Source organism: Petromyzon marinus, chromosome 20, assembly GCF_048934315.1.
Source record: "Petromyzon marinus isolate PM22_M1 ecotype Great Lakes invasive population chromosome 20, UKy_Petmar_22M1.pri1.0, whole genome shotgun sequence".
Lineage (NCBI taxonomy): Eukaryota > Metazoa > Chordata > Hyperoartia > Petromyzontiformes > Petromyzontidae > Petromyzon > Petromyzon marinus.
Window position 1 is genome coordinate 1,102,143 of NC_133686.1, and position 23,955 is coordinate 1,126,097.

The window sequence follows — 23,955 nt, forward strand, 5'->3', positions numbered from 1 at the left end:
GCGCGTCATGCTCCATCCACGGCTGGGTGATCTCGTGGCCACGTTGCTCGCTGGCGGTGTTGTCTGCGCGTCATGCTCCATCCACGGCTGGGTGATCTCGTGGCCACGTTGCTCGCTGGCGGTGTTGTCTGCGCGTCATGCTCCATCCACAGCTGGGTGTGCTCGTGGCCACGTTGCTCGCTGGCGGTGTTGTCTGCGTGTCATGCTCCATCCACGGCTGGGTGCGCTCGCGGCTCTCGGGTCGGCACGCTTCCAGTCAGCCATCGGCTGCCGCGCCGCGCGCGGTGTTGTCTGCACGCCAGGCTCGATCTGCAGTTGGAGCACGCTGCGGACACGCTGGCCCAGCACGCTGCCTGTCAGCAGACATGCGAGTGGCTTGGTGTGCCAGCAACCCCCTTGGAATGATCATAAAATACTGTGATAAGCCAAGACATGTGAGAAGTCAAGTGGAGTCATACACCGATATCGAGTGTTCATGAAATGTTGTCCAAGCTATAGGCTGGAAAAATTATGTCGGTCAAGCCCAGTGACTGACATTGCATGAGAGTGTGGAGAGGTCGGGAGAGTGTGGGCACAGCAGGCCGCTGCTGCTCGGCAGGCCGCTGCTGCTCGGCAGGCCGCTGCTGCTCGGCAGGCCGCTGCTGCTCAGCAGGCCGCTGCTGCTCGGCAGGCCGCTGCTGCTCAGCAGGCCGCTGCTGCTCAGCAGGCCGCTGCTGCTCAGCAGGCCGCTGCTGAGGCCTGCTGTGCCCACACTCTCCCGGCCTCTCCACACTCTCATGCAATGTCAGTCACTGGGCTTGACCGACATAATTTTTCCAGCCTATAGCTTGGACAACATTTCATGCACACTCGATATCGGTGTATGACTCGAGTCTCCACTTGACTTCTCACATGTCTTGGCTTATCACAATATTTTATAATTCCTTCGCACGCCTCTTAGCTTATCACAACTCTTAGCTTTGTACAGTACAACTTCTCGAAGTCCTTGAGTCTGCAATTGACTCAAATAAAACTTTCAGCGATACTTAGTCTGCCTTAGCATGAACTCACTCTGTTGCCAGTCACGAGGGCAAATCCCAGAATCTGCCAATGCAGGACTGACTAATATGATTTTTGTATACCGTTATATAGAAATTCCTATCTTATGTAATTAATAAAAATCCCAAAGCTCCTTCCTCCAACCTTTGCACCTGTGGTGCACCACAAGGTCGTCCTCAGTTCATCCCTGGTTCTGGCTCCGCAGATATCTTGGCACCTGATGTCATAACCCATATCATACTCCCTCCGAAGGTCATCCCAGGATTTGTGTGAACACAGACCAACTTGATTGCCCATAGATGTGGCGTGTGTGTCTGTAGCCACGTGTTCATTATGAAACAGCCTTCCCCTCCCTATCATAACTCCCTCCGTCTGGGTGTTCTCATCATGCCCATCTCATCAAGGTCTCTTGTGTTCTGTTTCCCTGCTTGCCATTCTGGTGCTGTTTGGCTTTGTCATCTGGGGTTTCCGACTTTCGGCATGCAGGGAACGCATATATATGTCGACCAGGAACTGTCACATTCAAAAGAGGCAATATCACTCTTAATATTCATTTTTGGAAAAGGCATATATATACAACACACCTATGAAGGCCGGCACGGCACACGAGGGGGTGGGTGGCCAACACCACGCCCGGTGGTGATGTTTACACGCCACACCAGATACTCATTTGATGCTGAGTCGACCTAAGGAAGGCCCATGACGAGGTCAGATAATCGTCACTGGTGTCGGTGGTTGTGAGCGAGAATCAAACTAGGTTCGCCGGGTTCGTAGCGCAGCGTAGCGCTAACCGCTACACTACCCACGTGGCACACACCACGCAAAGCGCCTCGTCCACACACGCCACATTTGGCTCGCACGGACCACACGGTCCACAAGCTCCCGGCCACTTGATTTCGATTTCGGACCATGGGCAACATCAGTGGCAAGTGATATCTGAACAGATCCTGGGCCTCTGCCCGGTCAACCGAGCTTTTTGAATGAGCGCCTGGTGCGGGGTGCACACATCAGCGGCGGGGAAGTCGGCCGTGCGTGGGTGCCGACTGAGGTGCTCGCCCCGCGGCCCTCGTCCCGACGGCCTGTACGGTTACGCAGGGGGCCTTGTCTTTGTTTCTCCCTGGGCAGTCGTGATCCCGCACCTGCACAAGCTCGCGGCCGCCAACAATCACCAGCACAACGAGGGCAAGCGCATGGGCATGGCGCTGCAGCTCTTCGAGGCGTACTCCGCCCTCTCCTGCTGCTGTATCCTTGCGCCGCGATGTGCTGCCCCCCCAACCCCACCTTCTGCCCGCTCCAAAAAAAGAATCCCTTTTCTTTTGTGGATTCATGGCTTGACTGACTGATGTTGACTGGCAGATGCATCACCTGTTCCAGCTCAAAGACACACTCAGTCACACACTCTGCAGAACAGGAGGACATACAAACTCCAAGCAAAGGTGGCAGAGCCGGCAAGGAATCCAGGTCCTTCTCGCTGCGAGGTGCGGGTGTTACCACTGCGCCGTACTGCTGCCCTGGTGGCTGTGGGTGGCTTGCGTGCATATGCGCGTGTGTGCGTGCGTGTGCGTGCGTGCGTGTGCGCTTGCGCGTGTGCGTGCGTGCGTGCATACGTGGAGCGGCCGCGTGAGCCGTGATCCTTGACAAACGACCGCAGTCATCTCTGACGAGCTCATGACGACGCACTTCCTGCCGGGGTTGCGCTGCCTCCGTTGCGACCTCGAGTTCCTCTCCCCGGAGCACGAGGTACGTGGCGACCCCGCGGGGCAATGGACCCACCTCGCTCTGCTCGGCAAAGCTACTGCTGCTAGCGCCGGCTTAAAGAGTCGTAATTCATTAAGCTAACTGGCAGGGGATGCTGCAGGGGTAATTTAAATTAATTGCACACCCACAGTAATTGCGTGGTAATTCCATCCCTTGATAATTATCAGAAGGAAAAAGGATGGAGGAGCGCTACGAAAGATGCACCTGATCTTGCACCGTTTGCAGAATTGAAATCGTGTTTGAATTAATGAATTGACCAATCAGCTCTTTCACTTAGCCCCCTTGCGAACAGCACTTGCCCCAGCAGTGTGTGTGGCAACGCGGGGGATCTTTGTGCTTGTGCGCGCACAACAGGTGATCGTGGCGACGATGATTCGCGAGTGGGAGCTGAAGCTGGAGGCGAAGAGCAGCGCGGACGCGAGGTGAGGGCTCCAAACAACGCGGTCGGTGCAGTGCAGTGCGGATCTACACAGCGTCTTCCTATGGGTGCATCTGTGTTCCCACTGGATTTTATCGTCAGTTTCTTTTTTACTTGCGGCGCTTTGAGACATCTAAATACGAAAGGCGGTCTATAACACAAGTGACATGTTTATCATTTGCGGTGGCATTTTTCAAATTTGGCAAATTTGGACCCTGACGGTGGCACACGATGGCCGACTCTGTATGAATGACATCACAGGGTCGTCAGCATCCGCTGTGGAGCAGACGGGGAGGGTATTGTTTAACAGGTAACACGCTCACGGTAATAACCAGGGCGGCTGCCGGATTTGATCCGTGAACCTCTGCAACCAGTGGAGAACGCGCTACCGCATGAAACTATGACTCTCCTTTATAGGTGATAGGTTTTCATTTAGAACTTGAATTTTTTTGTTTTTTACGTCAGGAAAATAAATATGTTAAGATATAGAATGATAACAATTATAATAAATATAATAATAGGGTTTTTCCCCTTTTTTCTGGCAACAAAACTGAAACCTTTTTACGAGGATTCACGTCTGCCTTAACCACAATACCTGCAGTCAAAATGCAAACAAAAAACATACTATGATAATATATGCATGGTCCTTGAAAGAATTATAACATTTATTATTGCATCATTCATGTCAATTGCATCCCACATCAATGTACATTAATTATATATAAGGAATGAGGAAAGAGAATCGCGGAATGAGGATGTTTGCCATGCGGACGATAGCATTATTGTGGAGCCTCTTATCGTCGGTATAAAGTACCCCCGAGTGGGGCTTTCCATAGCTCCCTCTAGCGGGGAGGCCCTTTCATCAGCAGTGGCATAAGCAAGCACTTGCAGAGCTGCACCTTTGCCTCTTCATATCGTATGATACGTCATAGCATCGCCACGTCGCGGCAACCATAATCAACATCGAAGTCGTCATCCTCCACACCTCATCGTCAAACACCACCCGTCGTCATCGCCGCCACGTCGTGCGGTTCGCAACAACGTTGCTGCCACGTCCTGTCGCTGACGCCCCACGCTTTTCCCCACCGCGGCAGCGGCCTCTCGTTTCCGGCCGCACTGGGCTCGGCGGAAGACGCCAAGACCAAGTTCCTGAGCAAGGTCGGGCAGCTGACGACCTCCAGCGTCATGCTGGCCAACGTCTTCCAGCGCAAGAAGTGACCCCACCTCCCCCCTGCGGGACCACGCCCACTTCCTGCCCTCAGCTCCTCCCACGCTCAGCTCCCCCCCCATCCCCCACCCGCCGGGCCACACCGGCCCCCCGGTAGCCGAGTCTTCTCCTGCCCGTGCCGGTGTGTGGGATGGTGGTGCTTGTGGTGTGGGGCAGTATTACCGGTGGTGATGGTGTGCGAGTGAGTGGTGTGCTGCTGTACGGGTACTGTTTGTGGTGTGTGTGGCTGTTGTGGTACGTGGGTTAAATCGACGTGGTGGCGGTGGTGCCGGCGGTGACAGGATGAGAGTTACGGTCGTGTGTGGTGAGGCAGGACTTGGAGTGGTGGCGGGGAAATAGACAGTGCTGTTTGCTGTGGCGAGATGTTTTCTACCTCGCCTGTTATACAGGCGGTCGTGGGTTCGATCCCGACCCTGAACGCTTATGTATTGGAAGTTTGCACGTTATCCCCCGTGGTCGTGTGGATTTTTCTCCGGCTTCTGCGGTTTTTCCCTCCACATTTAGAAACATGGCCAGGCTGCTTCTGAAAAAAGCTCTTTAGCTCAGTCGGCCTTACCTAGTAAAATAAAAATGGTTTAGTTTAGTTAGTAGCTGTCAATTCCATTTGGCAGCTGCGGTGGGGCATGGAGATGATCCGAGTCTGGCTGTCGACGTTATGACGATGCTGGCTATGACTGTTGGTTTTTCGCGGTTGTGCTGTGCGGCTCTTAGGGCTGTTGATCGGCATGGTACAAGCTGGAGACGGCCCAGGGAGTGGAACGCTTTTGTCTTTCTGTCCGCGTGTCCGTCCGTCTGTCCGTCCGTCACCGTCCCGGTGAGACCGGCGTGCCGCGAGCGGCAAATACGCAGCGGGCAGCACCGTAGCCCCCTGCTTGGGGGGTCTCGACCGCCTTCCCCGGTCCACGGGCGTACAGGCCCCACACGTACACATTATTTATTGGAGCTCGTGTGCAATTATAATGGTACGCCGGTTTATCGCTTATTTATTATTTATTCGGTTGAATGGTTTATTTTTTTTGCTTCGGTTCCCCCCCCACCACCCTTCGGTGTCACGAGATGACAGAAGCAGGCGGAGAGCTCGTAGAGCAGCGCAGCGCCATCGCGTTGGAGAACAGCTCCACGCAAGCGGGTGTCACGGAGCTACCGCCCGAGGCCCCATTCAGTTGATCTCTGCTCCCCTCACCGTCGCGTGCGACACTTTCCCATTCGCCCTGCCACACGCACTAATATTCGTCGCATGACGGGCAACCTGATGTTTTAATTCTCACGGCTGCAATTTAGTCAAATGAAGTGCCGGTCCAAATTAAACTTGTTGGGGTCTTGGTCAAGTGAAGAGGCTGTCACGGCTAACGCCACTGATGCGAGCAGCACCTCGCCATCGCTTCCTTCTGCCAGATGCCTCGGATATTGCACAGGCGACGCTCAACATCCGCAGTCTACCCTTATGGTCTCCCCCCACCGCCTGCAACGTCTGGGTTCCTGTGGGTTCCTGGTGGGCTAGTGTGGGTTCCTGTGGGTTTGTTTGTGTTCCTGTGGGTTCCTATGATTTAGTATGGGTTCCTGTGGGTTTGTTTGGATTCCCGAAGGGTTCCGGTGGGTTTGTGTGGGTTCCTGTGGGTTCCTGTGGGTTTGTGTGGATTCCTGTGGGTTTGTTTGGGTTGCTGTGGGTTCCTATGATTTAGTATGGGTTCCTGTGGGTTTGAGTGGGTTCCGAGTGGGGTAGTGTGGGTTTGGTTGGATTTGTGGGTTCCTGTGGGTTTGTGCGAGTTTGTTTGAGTTGCTGTGGGTTGCTGTGGGTTCCTGTGGGTTAGCGTGAGTTTGTTGGGGTTTGGGACTCTTTTGAGTTCGTGTGGGTCCGTTTGGGTTTCATGTCATCGTCATGAAAGCAAATGGAAGATGGCACTGTTAGAATTGTGCATTTATATCACTTATGGCTGCCATTGTAATGAATCTTTGTGAAACTGAATGCCAATAATGCAACATCAGCTTGGGGATATTTTACAGCACAATGCACCTGCATGCCAAGGTGCGGTACAGCAGCAGTGGGCACGTCTGCTTTGTAATGAGACGTGAGGCAGCCTATTCTTGGCAGAGGACGAGAGAGAGGAGTTTAGCTTGGACGGGGGCAGGCAGTCCGCTGCTCGAATGGCTGGGGGAAGGCATTTAAATCGGGCCGATTTGGCAATGTCCACGTCTGCATTGAGACGCGATCTCCGCTCAAAGCGAAACGGACGCTTCCGCACTCGTCCCACCGAGTTCACGAAAGCCAAGCGACGGTACGCGTGCTGTGCTGCACATACGTACGCGTGCTGCACATACGTACGCGTGCTGCACATACTTACGCGTGCTACACAAACGTACGTGTGTGCGTTGAACTTCTTTTGCGCCGTACGTAGCCAGTCGTGCTAATCGAAGGTGCGGGGGAAGGACAACCTAAACACACAAAGCATTTTTAAAGAAATTAGTTCGCATTCGAGATGATTTAAAAGTGCATAGCTCACAGTGGCGCTATAATATCAGAAGAGCGTTCCAAGCGGCCGAAGGAAGCGCATCCGAAAGCGCGCCATGTGGTGACCGCGTCTTTTTAGTCCGATGCCCGATCCAAAAGTCTTTGCTTGATAAGTCCACCGAGACGCCTGGCGTTTGTACTCGGTGCGGTTTAGCGTTCGCGGGGCTCGGCAGCTGCAGAGGAATCACAAAAATCCCTTGGCGCACGTTCGTGTCTCCCCGGTGAGTTAAAGGGGGCCTCTCCGTGTGTGTCTGTACGTAACGCATCTACGCATATGTATGTACTTGTGTGTGTGTGTGCATACGTTTTATAATGACCTGCACTGTACATATATTGCTGGTGTATCCTTGATTAACTGAGCTGTGAAAAGGTAAACGCATCGTCATCGCCAAGATTCCTCTTGATCACCAAAGGCCATCCTGGTCAATTGCAATTTGTGGCAAGTTGTGTCGGTGATTCCAAAGGCATATTGATGTACATTGTAATCAGCCCTTCACCAACAAACGTATTTATTGCATGCTCTTTTTAAGAGGTTGAAATCATCTTCAGGAATATTGTTTGTGTGTGTGTGTGTGCCTGTTTGCGTGCGTGCGTGCGTGCGTTCGTTGTGGGGAGCGGCAACGAGGTGGTTAGTGCACCGGCGCTACGAACCCAGAGACCTGAGCTCGGTTCCCGGCCATGGATAACATCGGTGAAGAAGTATGGTTGCTATCTGTCCTGGTTTTCCCACGATCATCGTCTTGTTAACGAACCTGTCCTGGGATACCTGCGAGTCCTCCCAGGACAGTCATAGTCATGTTGCGTTGCGATGCACTGCTTCCTAAAGCAGTGCATTCACGTAAAGTTCTCCCCTCTCGCGATTGTGAGATATATTCTCGATCTTCTCATGATCCACCGTGCATCTTTGAGCACTTAAAAGGTGGCAACCCTTGTGGCGAATGATATCTGAACCGGTCCCAGGCCTCCCCTAGGTCGAGTCGGCCTTAAAGGAGTACCTGGTGCAATGTGCAAACATCAGCACTGGAGAGATAAAGGTGGACAGGGGTGGTGCTGTCCAAATCACCCCCTAGTGTGTCGTGCTGGCCTTAATAGGTGCTCGCCAGCAGCACTTGCCCCATCGCTCTGTTAAAAGGTACATGGGGTTCTTTGTCTTTTGTGTTGGGGAAAATGTGGGTTGGTGGTGTTGCAGTGGTTTGTATACCATGCCACCATCTCGGCAACCTAGGTTCAATTCCGAGGCTCTCACAACATCTGCGGGAACAACAGTCTGAACATCTCAACGAACTCTTGGCCTTCCCAAGATCGACTAAGCCAAACCTCGCTCCCTGGTGTGATGTATTCTTTGGCAGCGGGGAGACAAAAGGTGGACCGGCGTGCATGCTCGAGACACCTTTTGTACTAATAAAGTATTAAAGCTTTCGTGACTGCATAAATTACTCATTGTTTTTTTTCGGTAAAGTCACGTATGTAGAAATACCATAAAATTATATTAAAATAAATCAATCACGACGTTTCGACCGCAACACAAGCGATCTTCATCAGGTGTAAAAAACAAATAGCGAGGGAGCACACAGGGCGACACCAACGCAACACATAGAGAGCGCCAAACTGCACAGAGGTAAATACAACAAGATGAGAGACGAAAATTCAACAAACCTAAGAAAAAATTGTGATGCAAAACCAGTCAGGCCAACAACACAGACACCTGGCAGACCACGAATTTCAGAAGAGTGCTAAATTTCGTGTTCATCCTCTGGATTGAACATACCAGCATAGACAAAGTGAACAAATACGAGGTACAAGTCAGCAGAAATACATATACAGAGACACCAAGAGGCACGGAAAAAACAATGAGTAATTTATGCAGTCACGAAAGCTTTAATTCTTTATTAACACACTTCTACAGGGAAGTTACCTTTACAGTCCTGTTCTAAACGTATTGTACCCCTTGCGTCCTCCTACCCCTCCCCCCACCTATGCTGCCGTGCCACCCTGCTCTCTTCGGCCCCTCCCCCCTTCCCCACACCTCTATTTTTTTTATTTAATGCCTCTCTGTTCATCCCTCCGGCCCTTTTTCCTTGCTTCTCTGTCTGTCTTTCCTCTCCTTGCCTCTTGGTGTACGTGACTTTACCGAAAAAACCAATGAGTACCTTTTGCACTGGCAAATCCAAGCCGAGCCAGTGTGGGGCCATGACGGCACGAGTGGTTGGCTATTTGCCGAGCCGAGCTGGAACCAGACCGCAATACGCTGGCCTCACAAAGACATCTGATGCTGGCTCAGAGCCAAGCAGGGCCAGGGGGGGGGGGCGCTTAAACGACGCGCCCGTTGCGTGTGACGTTGCTCGGTACTTTGTGAGGACACGCTGTCTCGGGTTCCGCAGTAGAAAAACAACCGGGCCCCTCCTGAACCGCGCTGGGTCCTAGCTCGGCATGGCTCGGTTGTAATGAGCAGTGCTTTCCACGCTGACCCCACTTGTGACCCTGATAGTTGCTAACGAACAGCATTCGTTGCTTCCGTTTGTAGAGAGGGGGGCGGGGGGGGTTCTTGTGTTTTTCTGCCGGGACAGAAGTGTGGTGTACGCACGAATGGTGCTCCGTGAGCCGTGGCTGTGCAGGCCTGCGAGCTGACACTCTGGACGGACGGTTAAACGAGAATGTGAAACTCCCGTGGCAGTACAGTAAGTGGGTTCACGAACCAGTCTGTACGGACCTTATGGGTGTTATCCCCTCATGTGAGTGGTGGGTTTTATCCGGGTTACTTCCACACAACGCTCCTTGTTTTTAAAAAGGAATTGGCCAAACATCCCAATGCGACAGGACCCTCTAGAAAGCGAGTCTTGTGGCTCAGTGGGGCTTTACAAAAAATACGTAGTGCGATTGCAAGGTGTTCCGATTTAGGTCGTGTGCCGTTGTTGATGCTGCCGTATGTAGGTGTAACAGTGAGAGAAGCACAGGTGGTGTGTGTGCCGTGCCGGCCTTCATAGGTGCTCGCTAGCGGCATTTGCCCCATCGGTCTGTTAAGGCTGCATGGGGGACCTATGTCTTTGTCAGTGGCTTAGCTATGAGGTGGCAGGCGGTGCGACTGCCCTAGGACTCACATTGCCAGAGGGGCCTGGTCACCGGCTAACAAAGTGGTGGGGGGGGGGGGTTGCCGGTGGGGGCTACAGATGGCGGTTCGCTGCTGGAAGCCCTGGCGAAGGCAATTGTATAAATCCTGGAGGAGCACCGGGCTAGCTGGTGGCTGAACTGAATCCTGTGCTGCTCCTCTCGGCAGCGTGCGCTAACGTGGGAGTCGCCGGGACCCGTCGCACGTGAGCGCTTGCGCAAACGTGCATCTCGCACGCATGCGGTCCTTTGTCAGTCCACTGCTGGACGATGGCCTCCCTGTGGCGTACGGATTGTGGCCGTTATTTGACCATACTTGACCATTCTTCACCAATCCCACGCACCTCCAATTAGCACAGTTGGCTACGTACGGTGCGAAAAAGGTCAACGTACGTACATACACACCGGTCAGCGCAGGTTTGGTGAAAGAGAACAGCATATAAGTACAGTACAACGGTCCATTTTTCAGTGCTCTGCTGCTGCCCACCACATCGCACAGCATCAGCCTGTGACCGTCTGCACAGCGGTCATTCATTCGAGAGGCAAGCAGGCCCCAGGCTGCTTAGCTTTCGAGAAGTGACGGAATTGGGCGCGTCCCATGCGGATTGGCCACAGGCCGGTACCAGCCACGTCTCAACACTGAAGCTAGCCTTCAATGCAGTCTCCGCCTCTCCCAGTTGGACATTTAAGTTGACACCTGATGTCAATGCAACATTTTCATTGCTCGTGGCTGATGGGATGTGTAAAACATTTTGGAAGGACAGATATATGAAGGAGGATGATTAATCTGTGTTGTGTCTTGCGGAATGTTGTTGAACTAGGACCCATCGCTAACAGGGGGTGGGGGGGTCTGCCTATAAACGACCAGCAGTTTACCAGCACTGGTTCAAGCAAGCCTCACTCTGCTGCTGCTGAGACACCGACTGTCAAACCTGGCCCAGACTTTTTCTTGCGTTGAACCAATTCTGCTGAAGTGATGCACTCCCAGAAGGCCTTGCAGTTGATGGGATGTGTATACGGTATCAAGTAAAACTTGGCGTATTTTTCGTGTTGACAGACAGATTGTGTGAAGGAGGCGATTGTCTCTTGTTTATTTATTAAGTTTGTTTATTCCTTGGCGATCCGGTTGACGCGACTGGTGCCCGTCCTCGGCTGCCGGCCGAGCTGCCGCTCGTGTGAAAGGGCCTCGCTGTCCGCCCGTGACCCACTTGCACTATTCCATGCGTCTCTTATTTATTCTGCGTTCTGCGTTGAGTTTTTCGTTCATTTGCAGCCCCGTGATCTGTGGGTTGTCTATCCATGCGCACGGACGGATCGCCGTGCAAAGGCCAAGCGCCATTGTGTCCCCTACGTGCGGAGAAACACTACCACGTGTGTCCATTGCGTCCCCTACGTGCGGAGAAACACTACCACCTGTGTCCATTGCGTCCCCTACGTGCGGAGAAACACTACCACGTGTGTCCATTGCGTCCCCTACGTGCGGAGAAACACTACCACGTGTGTCCATTGCGTCCCCTACGTCACTGTGCTGGTCGGTGGCGGGTTTGGCGAATGTGGGGGAGTGTAGACCTGGGGAGAATATGAGTACAGTACAACGATGGAATTTTTCAATACTGAACCTCTGCCGACCGCTGCGTCGCAGAGCCCCACAGCCGCTGATCGCAACCTGGCGTGGGTGCGTGGGTGCGTGGTAGTCACCCACCAAAGCACCACCCACGCTCCTTCCGATTAGCTTCCGAGCCCCGACGAGATCGAGAGCATCCCCCAGTGATCTGGTCACAGTCACTTTGTTTAAACGGGGCGACAGGGGTTTTCACTTCCGCGTGACTGCACTTGCCCGCTATGAGCTCGGCCTAAGCAATCCGTTGTAAGCTTTTACACTACAGCTGCCTCTTGTCTTGCCTAAAGAAGCAATGTGGAATTTGTTTCACGGTCACATTTCCAGCGTTTGGCACTTCACCCATGAGTCTTCTTTGCAAAACCAAAAAAAAATCATGCATTTTCAGTGGACATGTTGTATTTCTATCCGGTTAATGGGCTTTACGTGCTTCAAAGTGATCATCGTCATCATCATGTCATGGTTTTTCCACTGCTGGATGAAGTCCTCTCCAAGCTATCTCGCAGTCAACCGATCAGTCTAGAAACTGAAATTGCAGGTAACCATTCCGTTAAATCTTGACTTAAAGCTTTCGTGACTGCAGGAATTCATATTCTTTGGGTCTTTTGGTAAAGTCACGTAGATAGGTATCTACGTGACTTTACCGAAAGAGCCAAAGAATATAACCATTCTGGTCTTTTGCCTGGCAATGCGTTGGGATCTAAATGCCAATGTCGAGGTATGCTTGGCACGAGAGGACGTCGTCACAGCTGACTGGGGACCGCGGTTGAGACTGCGTGACGATTGGAGGAGGGGGGGGGTACAAAACCGTTGGTGTGGGTTGTCAAAGATAAATGCCAAACACGTTGTTGCTATTGTTGTCGTTTCCCTGCACCTCTGATTAGCACGGTTGGCGACGTGAGGTGCAAAAGAAGTTCAACAACATGCTTCTTGCAGGCAAATTATTCATCTGTCTTGGTCAGTGTGGTGTTAGGCCGTACGTTATGTCGTGCGGACTAACAGCACAACCATACAAATCGGTACACGTGAGGCATTGTTTCATATTTCTGTAATGCAACCAAAACTGAAATAGTGGAGAGATGTAAGCTTAGAATTACGTTACAAGGAGGAACGCGTGGACGAGAGAGAACATTGGCAGGTTGGAGACGTTGCATTGGCCGTTTAGAAAATTGAGCGGGCCTGGGCACAGATGTGTCATCAGAACAGACGATGTTCCGGTGGTCGAAAACAACCAAGGATTGGCAACCAAGGAGAGGGAACGCGTCAGAGCAGACGTCTGTCACGGAGATGGAGCGATTAGATTGCCCCGCGTGTGCAGGTGCCAACTGGATTTTTTTTTACACCGCAAGACCACGGCAGACAGGGGAAGGCTTAAGGAGACGATCGTCTAGCAGTGGAGAAATCGTCGCCGATCGAGATGACGTGGCGTTCGTGGTGTGTAGGGTTCACTCGTGCCACACACGCGCCTAATGATGACGCCTTTAATTGCCACGCCGCCGCCCAAGCAACGCACGATCAATAGTTGTGGCCTCTGAGCGGCGTACAAGTACACTCTGTCATCGTTCGGACGCTGCTCCGTTTGGATTTAAAAAAATTTTTATTTTATCTGAAATTATAACACTAACGCGTGGGAATCTTAATAGATTTCTCGTTGTGAAGACCTGCTGGGAGTCTTGATGAGAACCTGCTGGAAGTTGGAGGTTGTTCTTCAATAAACCGTTGAAAAACAAACATCATCGGGTGATGAGTGCCATCTACCCGCGTAGGCTTTCGATGGATCTGCCGTGCAGCCCTCCGACGTTGGACCCCCGCGCGTTGTTCGTCACGATGCCCGACGTTTCGCTCCACGTGCTGTTCCTGAAGAAGCAACCCGGCATGCGGAGCGAAACGTCCAACTGTTTCCGAACATGCGGTAGCGTCGTCCCGGATCCAGGCGAGGTTCTAGGATGTGGACGGCGCTATCCCAGAAGAGGGATCGGGACGTGAGTCGATGGCGAGAGTGCATTGTTGAGGACTTGGTTGATGATGGGTGGTCGGTGGTTGTCGGGAAACGTGTACATTCTCATGACGTACGTGTCTGCAGAACGTAAGCCACAACGGGAAGCCAGGGGATTGGTGTATCGGTTTCAGTGTTCCAGTTATGATGCCCGTTGCGTTATTCAGTGGTGCATCGCACACTTTTTGTGCACGAAATCCCGGACCATGCTGGAGCACGCGCGCTTTTGGCCATCTTCAGCGGCAGGCCAATCATTGCTGTGCCTGATTTCTGCTGGAAACAGTTTCTATGAGGGTGGTGAGGGCAACGATTTGATTGCAGCAGCTATAGCCAGCTCGAAATCCGGCTTTTTTAGGGGGGCAGTTGGGGGGGGGGGGGTTCTGGAAAACATGGCGCACCTTCTGTAAGCATGGAGGTGGAGGACCAGAGGGTAGAGGCCGACCGAAACTGAATTTCTGGTTTCGGCCCAAACCGAAACCAGACCGAAAGTTAAATATTGACTTTCGGCCGAAACCGAAAGTTTAACTTCACTTCGACCGAGACCGAAACAGAAGGTATATAACCGAAGTTACCCAACACAAGATTTATTAAATATGTCATGATGCAATGCTACTTCAATTAAAAATAAATCTAGAACTAATCATTCAGAGCCTGCAGTAAGAGTCGCTAAATATACAATCTTTAAGTGTTACTTAGTAATTATATCCAAACAAACGAATGTTGTAGTTAAGAAATACCAGTTTTTCCGCATTCTCGGAAAAACTGGTATTTCTGCGCCTTGCTTTGATCAATCGACTTCAGTTAAGTAATGCCACACGACATGTTTCGAAATTCTTCACGGTGATTAACTGCTCCGTTTATCACTAATTCGCTACGGAACTATTAACTGAATATCAATATTGTCAGACTTCGAAACTCGGTATCAACACGCGTGTAGACTTAAGCGAACGCAACACATAAGCCAAGGCAGGCAGGCGTCTGGAAACAGACAACAGAGGCACTTTGTTGTCGTCCTGCCAAAGAGAAGCCACCCACGGATGCAGATGCAGGCTGCCGTCTGTTGACATTAGCAGACCATGGTTGCGGCTGTAACCTTGCTCCCAAGCTGCTACTGCTGACGTGTGTGTGTTTGCAGCCTATCGCATAGGATTGCCTAGCGCCGACTGACCGGCTGATAGACGTAGCACTAGCATTATATTCTAAAAATAGATCTTCGTTTGACTACTGAAAGTCTATCAGTTTCGGCCGAAACCGAAACCAGACTGAAAGTGAAAAATTTACTTTCGGACGAAACCGAAAGTATGCCGAAAGTGGCCATATGCCAACTTTCGGCGCCGAAACCAAATTTCGGTCGGCCTCTACCAGAGGGATATTGGCCTCTAGCTGGGGGGGCGATGCTTGCGGCTTTCTTGGTTTCAGAATGGCGGTGACTTTGGCTTGCTTCCATGTTTTGGGGATTTTGCTCGTCCTGTCTATGACCAGTGAAGAGGTCTGTAAGCCATTGTCCATCTAGTCCCAGTTTATTTAGAAACGCGGGACAAAGGCCAGCGTTCCCATACACTACAACAACAGTGTACAGCCGTGCTCTATGTGTTGCGGTAAATAGCTCGAGGTGATGGCGAGTTATTTCCGGTCAGCTTTTTTTGTGAGCTTGGTGCTGAATGAGGGTTGAAGCCTTTATAACATTGTCAAGTTGCTACTTTAAGCCGTGGTCAGCTGCCCGACCATTGACCGCATTAGCCCCACAAATAACCTACAACAAAAACCTGGCGATTGAATGCCCGGAACTCCGTTTATCAACAAAAAGTCCAAAATAAAGACAGTTTAATCATCTCGTGTGCATTAGAGAATGCACACTGGTTAGTGATATGAGAGTAGAAAGTGGGCTGGGGCAGGTCGCGTTGATAGAAGAGGATGATGAAATCGATGGTTAGGAATAATCACGAAGTGGCAGCCAAGAAATGGAATATGTGTGAGAGCATACTCCAAGGAGATTGATTAATTAGATGAGTTGAGTTCAGGTGCTGGATAGATTGCTCTATCGCGATGATCGTGAGAGGTGGCGGCAGCTTGGGGAGGCCTTCATCCAGCAGTGGATTGACCCGGGGCTGGTGATGGTGAAGCCAATCGGAGCTATCCATCCCTAAGAAAATGTAATGACCACATAATGATCTGCGTCAAAGAATACTCTTCGCACTCGAAGAGAGGAGAAACATCGAGCAAGGTCCACCAAACCGGCACAACATGTAAAGTTTTAACGCTGTGGGCTCACACGAAATAGATTTTTCCAAGACGGAAGTATTTTGCAAACCTACTGGCTACCTTCAGGGATTTGTTCTTGAAGCCATCCAGATATATAAACACAGCCACAACTTCAACCGAGAAGATGGGTACAAACTGAGAAATCATTGGAAGGACGTTATTAACCAGGTAAAGTCTTAACTGACTGTGATGTTTCCATCCTACCTGCCTATGTCAGCTGTTATTTCCGACTCTCTGTGTGTCTCTTTCATGCTCACATATCCTTTGCATTGCACTCTCATGCCTTTGGATTGCACTCTCATGCTCACATGTCCTTTGGATTGCACTCTCATGCCTTTGGATTGCACCACGCTTCGTTCTTACATTAACATGCTAATCTCTCACATTAACATAGCCACTTCCATGCCCTCGTCGAGGAGGCCGCTCTCCGTTCTTACAGTTACAGTGAGGGAAAAAAGTATTTGATCCCCTGCTGATTTCGTGCGTTTGCCCACTGACAAAGAAATGATCAGTCTATAATTTTAATGGTAGGTTTATTTGAACAGTGAGAGACAGAATAACAAGAAAATCCAGAAAAACGCATGTCATAAATGTTATAAATTGATTTGCATTTTAATGAGGGAAATAAGTATTTGACCCCTCTGCAAAACATGACTTAGTACTTGGTGGCAAAACCCTTGTTGGCAATCACAGAGGTCGGACGTTTCTTGCAGTTGGCCACCAGGTTTGCACACATCTCAGGAGGGATTTTGTCCCACTCCTCTTTGCAGATCTTCTCCAAGTCATTAAGGTTTCGAGGCTGACGTTTGGCAACTCGAACCTTCAGCTCCCTCCACAGATTTTCTATGGGATTAAGGTCTGGAGACTGGCTAGGCCACTCCAGGACCTTAATGTGCTTCTTCTTGAGCCACTCCTTTGTTGCCTTGGCCGTGTGTTTTGGGTCATTGTCATGCTGGAATACCCATCCACGACCCATTTTCAATGCCCTGGCTGAGGGAAAGAGGTTCTCACCCAAGATTTGACGGTACATGGCCCCGTCCATCATCCTTTTGATGCGGTGAAGTTGTCCTGTCCCCTTAACAGAAAAACACCCCCAAAGCATAATGTTTCCACCTCCATGTTGGACGGTGAGGATGGTGTTCTTGGAGTCATAGGCAGCATTCCCCCTCCTCCAAACACGGCGAGTTGAGTTGATGCCAAAGAGCTCCATTTTGGTCTCATCTAACCAAAACACTTTCACCCAGTTGTCCTCTGAATCATTCAGATGTTCATTGGCAAACTTCAGACGGGCATGTATATGTGCTTTCTTGAGCAGGGGGACCTTGCGGGCGCTGCAGGATTTCAGTCCTTCACGGAATAGTGTGTTACCAATTGTTTTCATGGTGACTATGGTCCCAGCTGCCTTGAGATCATTGACAAGATCCTCCCGTGTAGTTCTGGGCTGATTCCTCACCGTTCTCATGATCATTGCAACTCCACGAGGTGAGATCTTGCATGGAGCCCCAGGCCGAGGGAGATTGACAGTTATTTTGTGTTTCTTCCATTTGTGAATAATCGCACCAACTGTTGTCACCTTCTCACCAAGCTGCTTGGCAATGGTCTTGTAGCCCATTGCAGCCTTGTGTAGGTCTACAATCTTGTCCCTGATATCCTTGGAGAGCTCTTTGGTCTTGGCCATGGTCGAGAGTTTGGAATCTGATTGATTGCTTCTGTGGACAGGTGTCTTTTATACAGGTAACAAGCTGAGATTAGGAGCACTCCCTTTAAGAGTGTGCTCCTAATCTCAGCTCGTTACCTGTATAAAAGACACCTGGGAGCCAGAAATCTTTCTGATTGAGAGGGGGTCAAATACTTATTTCCCTCATTAAAATGCAAATCAATTTATAACATTTTTGACATGCGTTTTTCTGGATTTTTTGTTGTTATTATTCTGTCTCTCACTGTTCAAATAAAGCTACCATTAAAATTATAGACTGATAATTTCTTTGTCAGTGGGCAAACGTACAAAATCAGCAGGGGATCAAATACTTTTTTCTCTCACTGTAGATGCTAATTTCTCACATTTACATCACTAGCCCCGCCCACTTCTTTATGACCCTTGGGCTACACCCATTTCAAACCTTTTAAAAGTCTGCCTCAGCAGCGGATCATGCTTTCCCACCTGATGACGGACGCTTGTGTTGCGCCCGAAACGTGATTTATTTGATTTTATACCTACGTGACTTTACCGAAAGAACCAAAGAGTATGTAAAGTCTGTCTGAACGCATTGAGGCTAATTCCAACATTAATCTGTAAATGATGAGAAACCCCACAACAGCAGAAAAGCAGTGTATGCTGGAAAACCATAAACACAGTAACGTGAACAGAAAACACTCGGCCCTTGTGTATTATACAAGAACAATCAACAGTTCCTGAGGAATACGTTGTGCTCCCCTTGTCTTAGGTCACCGAAATATATTTGAGCAAATGTGACTGACAGGGAGTAGCGAAACAGAGATAACTGTGAAAACGAGTTTTATAGCTCACGGATTCCTCCAGTATAAATATTCTGATTCTGAACTATAATCACCAACGGCAACTCTGCATATATGGTTGTTTTTAATTACTTGCATAACTGGGGAAAACATTTTCAGCAATGAGCATTGGTGGCTATTGATGAGTCCTAACAAGGCCAAAACCACTCTTCAATGTGTATCTCTGTCTCGCTGCTGCCTGTCAGTCACATCGGCTCCAATTTATTGTGGTGGTGACCTGAGACAAGAGAACCACAATCCATTTATTTTGGGCATTTTTCGTGCGAAGCGCTTTGTGTCCCACGTTTCTCTCTGTTCACATGCCCAGGGGGGTGGGCACCACTGCGTAACCTCTAAAAAGGAGAAAAACAAGCCGAACGTGTTCCACAAACCCAGCCCTCGTGATATACTGTAGGAATCTTCCGGATCGCTGTGGGTGTTAACTCAGCAAGCCCTGGCGTTTAACCCCTCTGAGGTGGTGGGGCAGGGGCGACTGGGAAGGAAGAGGCACCCATCTATGAGCAAAGTGTGAAGTAAGCATCTTGAATGAGGTTGGGATGGGTCGCTCCCCAGGTGCACTTGGAATAGCGGTGTCCCAGAACCAAGCAGACCTTCCTGGAACTGTAACAATGTTGAAGCCACTGGCAAAACTATTGAGAGTGCAGATGCTGACTGAAACCAGAGTTTAAGGTTTTGGGTCGGGATCCGTCGGCACCTCTCTCCAAACCACTCGTGAAGCCGCCCAGCCCACCCGAGCTCTTAGTACACAGCCACTTCTCGGCATAGCACGACCGAAATTGAGGATCCACCGACATGTAAAAAAAAAACTTTTAATAAAACAAAAAACAAGAAACCAACTCGCGTCTCCCCGAAAGTCACCCAACCACACAATGGAGTCTTCACTTTGGAAACTCCTCGGGGACTCGTACCAGAGCAGCTTACAGCCTCAGACCCCTGAGCTCTGATGCAGAAGTGGCTAAGGTAAAACAGGAAATACCTTCGGAAATATAAATGTTTTTTAGCCAGGACTTGAAGCTCCAAACCTGACTGGACGACCTGACAGCCTTTGAAAGAGAGTTCCACAATCCGGTTGTCACAGAAGCGAAGGCCCAGTCACCCATGGACTCGAGTTTCGTTCTGGGGATGCAGAGATGATCTCAGGGGCGCCACGTTGGCGAGATATTAACTACCTTGCCTGGTATACAGGTGGTGTGTTCGATCCCGACCCTGTATATTTGGAGTTTGCTTGTCTCTCCCCATGGCCGCGTGGATTTTTCCCCATGTCCTCCGAATTTCCCTCCACATTTAGAATCAAAATGTGTTTTAGAGTTTTGTGCTACTATAAATTTCCACATAGTAAGCCACTTCGTTGAGCTATCATTTGTGGCCAGGTCTCTTCTGAAAAAGAGCTACATAACTCTGGGCCTTACTTGTTCAAATACAAATAGTTCAGTCAAGTCCACTGACCTCAGAGTTTTTGTTGGAACGCTGGGGTGCAGCAACTCCCGTATATACGGAGGAGCGAGATTATCAGAGCCTTGAATGTAAGGAGGACCTTGAATTCAACACAGAATTTAACCGGTAGCGAATTAAATGATGCAAGCAGAGGGACGATATGTTCTCCACGGGGAGTTCGGTCAGGACCCTCGCACAGCTGCATTGTGAACAGACTGAAGTCTACAAAGCACCTTGCTGGAGGTTCCAGAGAGCAAGGGATTGTATGCGTGAGGAAATAAAAAACAATTTCTCCGCTTGAGAGGCTAAGAGGATGGGATATAATCAGGCAATTTTCCATAAATAATAAAATAAAATGGGACCTTGACGATTTTATTGATGTGTGCCTCGAACTTGAATGATGGATCAAGGAACACAGATTCCATTAGCATAACCTCCGTCTTATCCCCATTCAGCTGGAGGTGCTGCATCCAAAGCTTTCATGAGTGAAAGTGATCAGAGAACAGACGATTTGATTTGCAATGTGTAAATTGAATGTCGTCATCATAAGTGATAATTGAGACCTAATGACGAACAGTGGTACCGAACGTGGTTGTAAGGATACAGAAAATTGTACCCTTAAATCTTGACTTAAAGCTTTTGTATGTAGACACTGCCTCACCAATATATACTTCACCTGGAATGGAACATTTTACAAACAAGTTGAAGGCACCCCAATGGGTTCTCTCTTATCTCCGGTTGTAGCCAATGTTTTCATGGAAAATTTTGAGACAGACGCCATCCAGGCATCCACTCTACGTCCGTCCTTGTGGAAGAGGTACGTAGATGACACGTTCGTCATCTGGCAACATGGCCGACCAGCTCTGAATCAATTCCTCAACCACATTAATTCCATACACCCAGCCATCAAATTTACCATGGAGGTGGAAAGGATGGCAAGCTACCATTTTTGGATCTAATCGAAAAGAGACCAGATGGCTCAATGGGACACTGCTTACAGGAAAGCAACTCATACAGATGCCTCCCTAAAACCTGACTCCCACTACCATCCATCCCAGAAGAATTCCCTCATCAAAACTCTACACCATAGAGCTCGATGCATCTCCGACCACCATCACCTAGCCAGTGAACTGAAACATGTGCACCAAGCTCTCAAGATGAATGGATATTCGGACCACACAATCCGTAAAGCTACTATCCCAACCGTTGGGAAAGAACCATTTGAGGACCCAATCAAAACCATCACCTTGCCATACATCGCAGGGGTCACCAAAACGATTTAAAAAATCTTGAACACAAGATCCAGGTTCGATTTAACACAGTACATAAAATTAGTTTTCTGATCCCATCTGTGAATGATAGGATCCATGATATGCAATACCCTGGTGTCTACAAACTAAGCTGTGTCTGCGGCAGTAGTTACATTGAGAAAACTAAGCGACATGTCTCGGACCGTGTTCGTGAGCAGAAGGCAGATTTGAAACACGGTAGGACCAACACTTCGTCCGTGGCTGATCATTGTTTAAATGCGGTTGGCTCACATGAAATTGATTTCTCTAAGACGAAGGTACTTTGTAAGCCCACTGGCTATAACAAAGATTTGTTCATGAAGCCATCCAATAATACACAGTATACAATTTCAACCAAGAGGATGGGTACAAACATGGCAATCATTGGAAAGGCGTCATCAACCAGTTTAAGTCATAACTGACTGTGATGTTCCCATCCTGCCACCTTCCGATGTAATTTTTTTATTTTTTCCCCGTGGCTTTAGCTCTCCGATTTCACATTAACAGGTTGAATTTCTCGCGCCACCTCCGGACGACCTCTATTTCGCGGTGGCTCTGCGATCTTACATTAACATGCTAATCTCTCACATTAACATAGCCACCCTCTCACATTAACATAGCCACCCTCTCACATTAACATAGCCACCCTCTCACATTAACATAGCCACCCTCTCACATTAACATAGCCACCCTCTCACATTAACATAGCCACCCGCGCACTCGTCGCGGAGGCCACTCTCGATCCTACATTAACATCTCTAGCCCCGCCCACTTTATGACCTGAGGACTAAACCCAATAAAACAGTCTTCATTCAGCAGCTTTCGCCCTCTTTCCTCCTGATGACGATCACTTGTGTTGTGATCGAAACGTCGTAGATTTTTGTTTATTTTATATTTATTTTTATTAATTTGTACCTATCTACGTGACTTTACCGAAAGACCCAAAGTGGACCCTTCTTTTTGGTGATTGGACTCCGCCAAGGGTGCGTCTTGACTCCACTCCTATTTGTGACTTTCATGGACAGGGTATCAAGGCGCAGCCGAGGTATGGAGAGTATCCAGTACGGGGGCATGGAGGTGGTATCACTGCTTTTTGCAGATGATGTCCTCTTTGCCTCGTCAGTCTGTGATCTCCAGCATTCACTTGAATGGTTTGATGCCGAGTGTGAAGCGGCTGGGACGAGGATCAGCACCTCCAAATCTGAGGTAATGGTTCACTCCCGGAATAAAATGGATTGTTCTCTCCAGGTGAGGGGGAACAACAGCCCTTAGTGGAGGAGTTTAAGTACCTTGGGGTCTCTTTGGTGAGTGATGGTACGTGGGAGCGGGAGATTGGCCGGCAGATTTGTGCGGCGTCTGCAGTATTGCGGGCACTGTACCATTCCGTAGTCATGAATGGGAGCTGAGTTCTCGAACAAAGCTCTCGGTTTACAGATTAATCTACGTTCCCACATATGGTCATGAGCTTAAGGTAATAACTAAAAGATGAGATCGCAGGTACAAGGGGCCGAAATTAGGTTTCTCCGCAGGGTTGCCGGCCTCATTCTACGTGATCGGGTGAGGAGCTTGGTAATTCGGGAGAGCCTTAGAGTCGAGCCGCTGCTCCTCCAGAACGAGGAGCGAGTTGAGGTGGTTCTGTCACCTGGTAAGAATGCCCCCCGATATACTCTCCCTGGAACTCTACCGGGCACATCCCACTGGGCAAAGATCCCGGGGCCGGCCCAGGACACGCTTGCGGGACTATGTCGCTCGGCTGGCCTGGGAACGTCTTGGAATTCCCCAGGAGTCTGTCGCCAGGGAAAGGGAGGTCTGGGCCACCCTACTCAACATGCTGCTGCTGCGACCCTCACCAGGACAAGCGGATTGAGAAACGAAGTGGACCCAGGACAGAGCACCGGAGGATGCCAAATGAAACTGCTGGTTGTCTTAGCCACACAGGCTAAGGGGTGCCTTTGCGGATGTGTATGCTTTAAAACCATTTCTGTGACCAGTCACAAGCTAATCACTCAGCCATTTCAATGCTAAATTATATGCTAATTCCTTTGTAAAGGCACTTTGTTTCTTCTCACACAGCTTAAAGGTCGTGATCTGAGCGTGGCTTTTTTCACTCCAGCGCTGTCCTCCAGACAGTCTTGTCCCTTCACCTGATGAAGGCCGCTTGTGTTGTGGCCGAAACGTCGTGATTTTTGTTATTTTATTTTTTACCTACGTGACTTTACCCAATAGAACCAAAGAGTATAAAACCCAGATTGTTGGTCCGAGAGACAACTACACGTTCGAGAACCTTGGAAATAAGGGGCAGAAAGTGCGATAGTTGTTTGGTAAGAATCAAGGTCTGTTTTTTTTAGTGGAGTGACAACTGCGTGTTTGAATAGAGAGGGAACGGAGCCATACCAAAGGAATATGTTCAAGAGGGAGGTGACAAATGGACACAGCAGAGTTTTCAAGAAAGTTTGGTTGGAAAATGATCGAGAGCAGGTGGGTCAAGATTTGAATGCCAGAGCCGAAACAGGTGGCAATCCTAGGCGCACAGTTGAAGAATTGTTATTTCTAAACCATTGACCCGTTTACGCCATGTTGTACTAAATTTCTTATTGTTGTGTGATTATTTCTCAGTCATTTCAACGCAAAATTCGTTTCCCTCAACAAAATCCCTGCAGCCATCACTAGAGCCCGAGTAGGCCTCATATTTGCCACCATTTTGTTGTGACACGTGACATGGCGGCACGCGGCAGTGAGGGGCGGGGCTGGGGGGGCAGCGACAG

The 23,955-nt window shown here is 49.8% G+C and overlaps 1 protein-coding gene across 3 annotated transcripts in view; it reads left to right on the forward strand.

The window, feature by feature from the left end:
- Nucleotides 1-13,405, forward strand: part of LOC116944258 (RAB11-binding protein RELCH homolog) — a 36,122-nt gene extending 22,717 nt beyond the window's left edge. For all 3 annotated transcript variants that reach the window (XM_032957772.2, XM_032957773.2, XM_032957774.2), the window contains 4 exons: nt 2,164-2,280; nt 2,690-2,778; nt 3,151-3,218; nt 4,309-13,405. In XM_032957772.2, the coding sequence (XP_032813663.2) occupies nt 2,164-2,280; nt 2,690-2,778; nt 3,151-3,218; nt 4,309-4,432 (398 nt within the window). In that variant the 3' untranslated portion in view covers nt 4,433-13,405. The remainder of the gene's footprint in view (nt 1-2,163; nt 2,281-2,689; nt 2,779-3,150; nt 3,219-4,308) is intronic.
- The last annotated feature ends 10,550 nt before the right edge of the window (nt 13,406-23,955 follow it).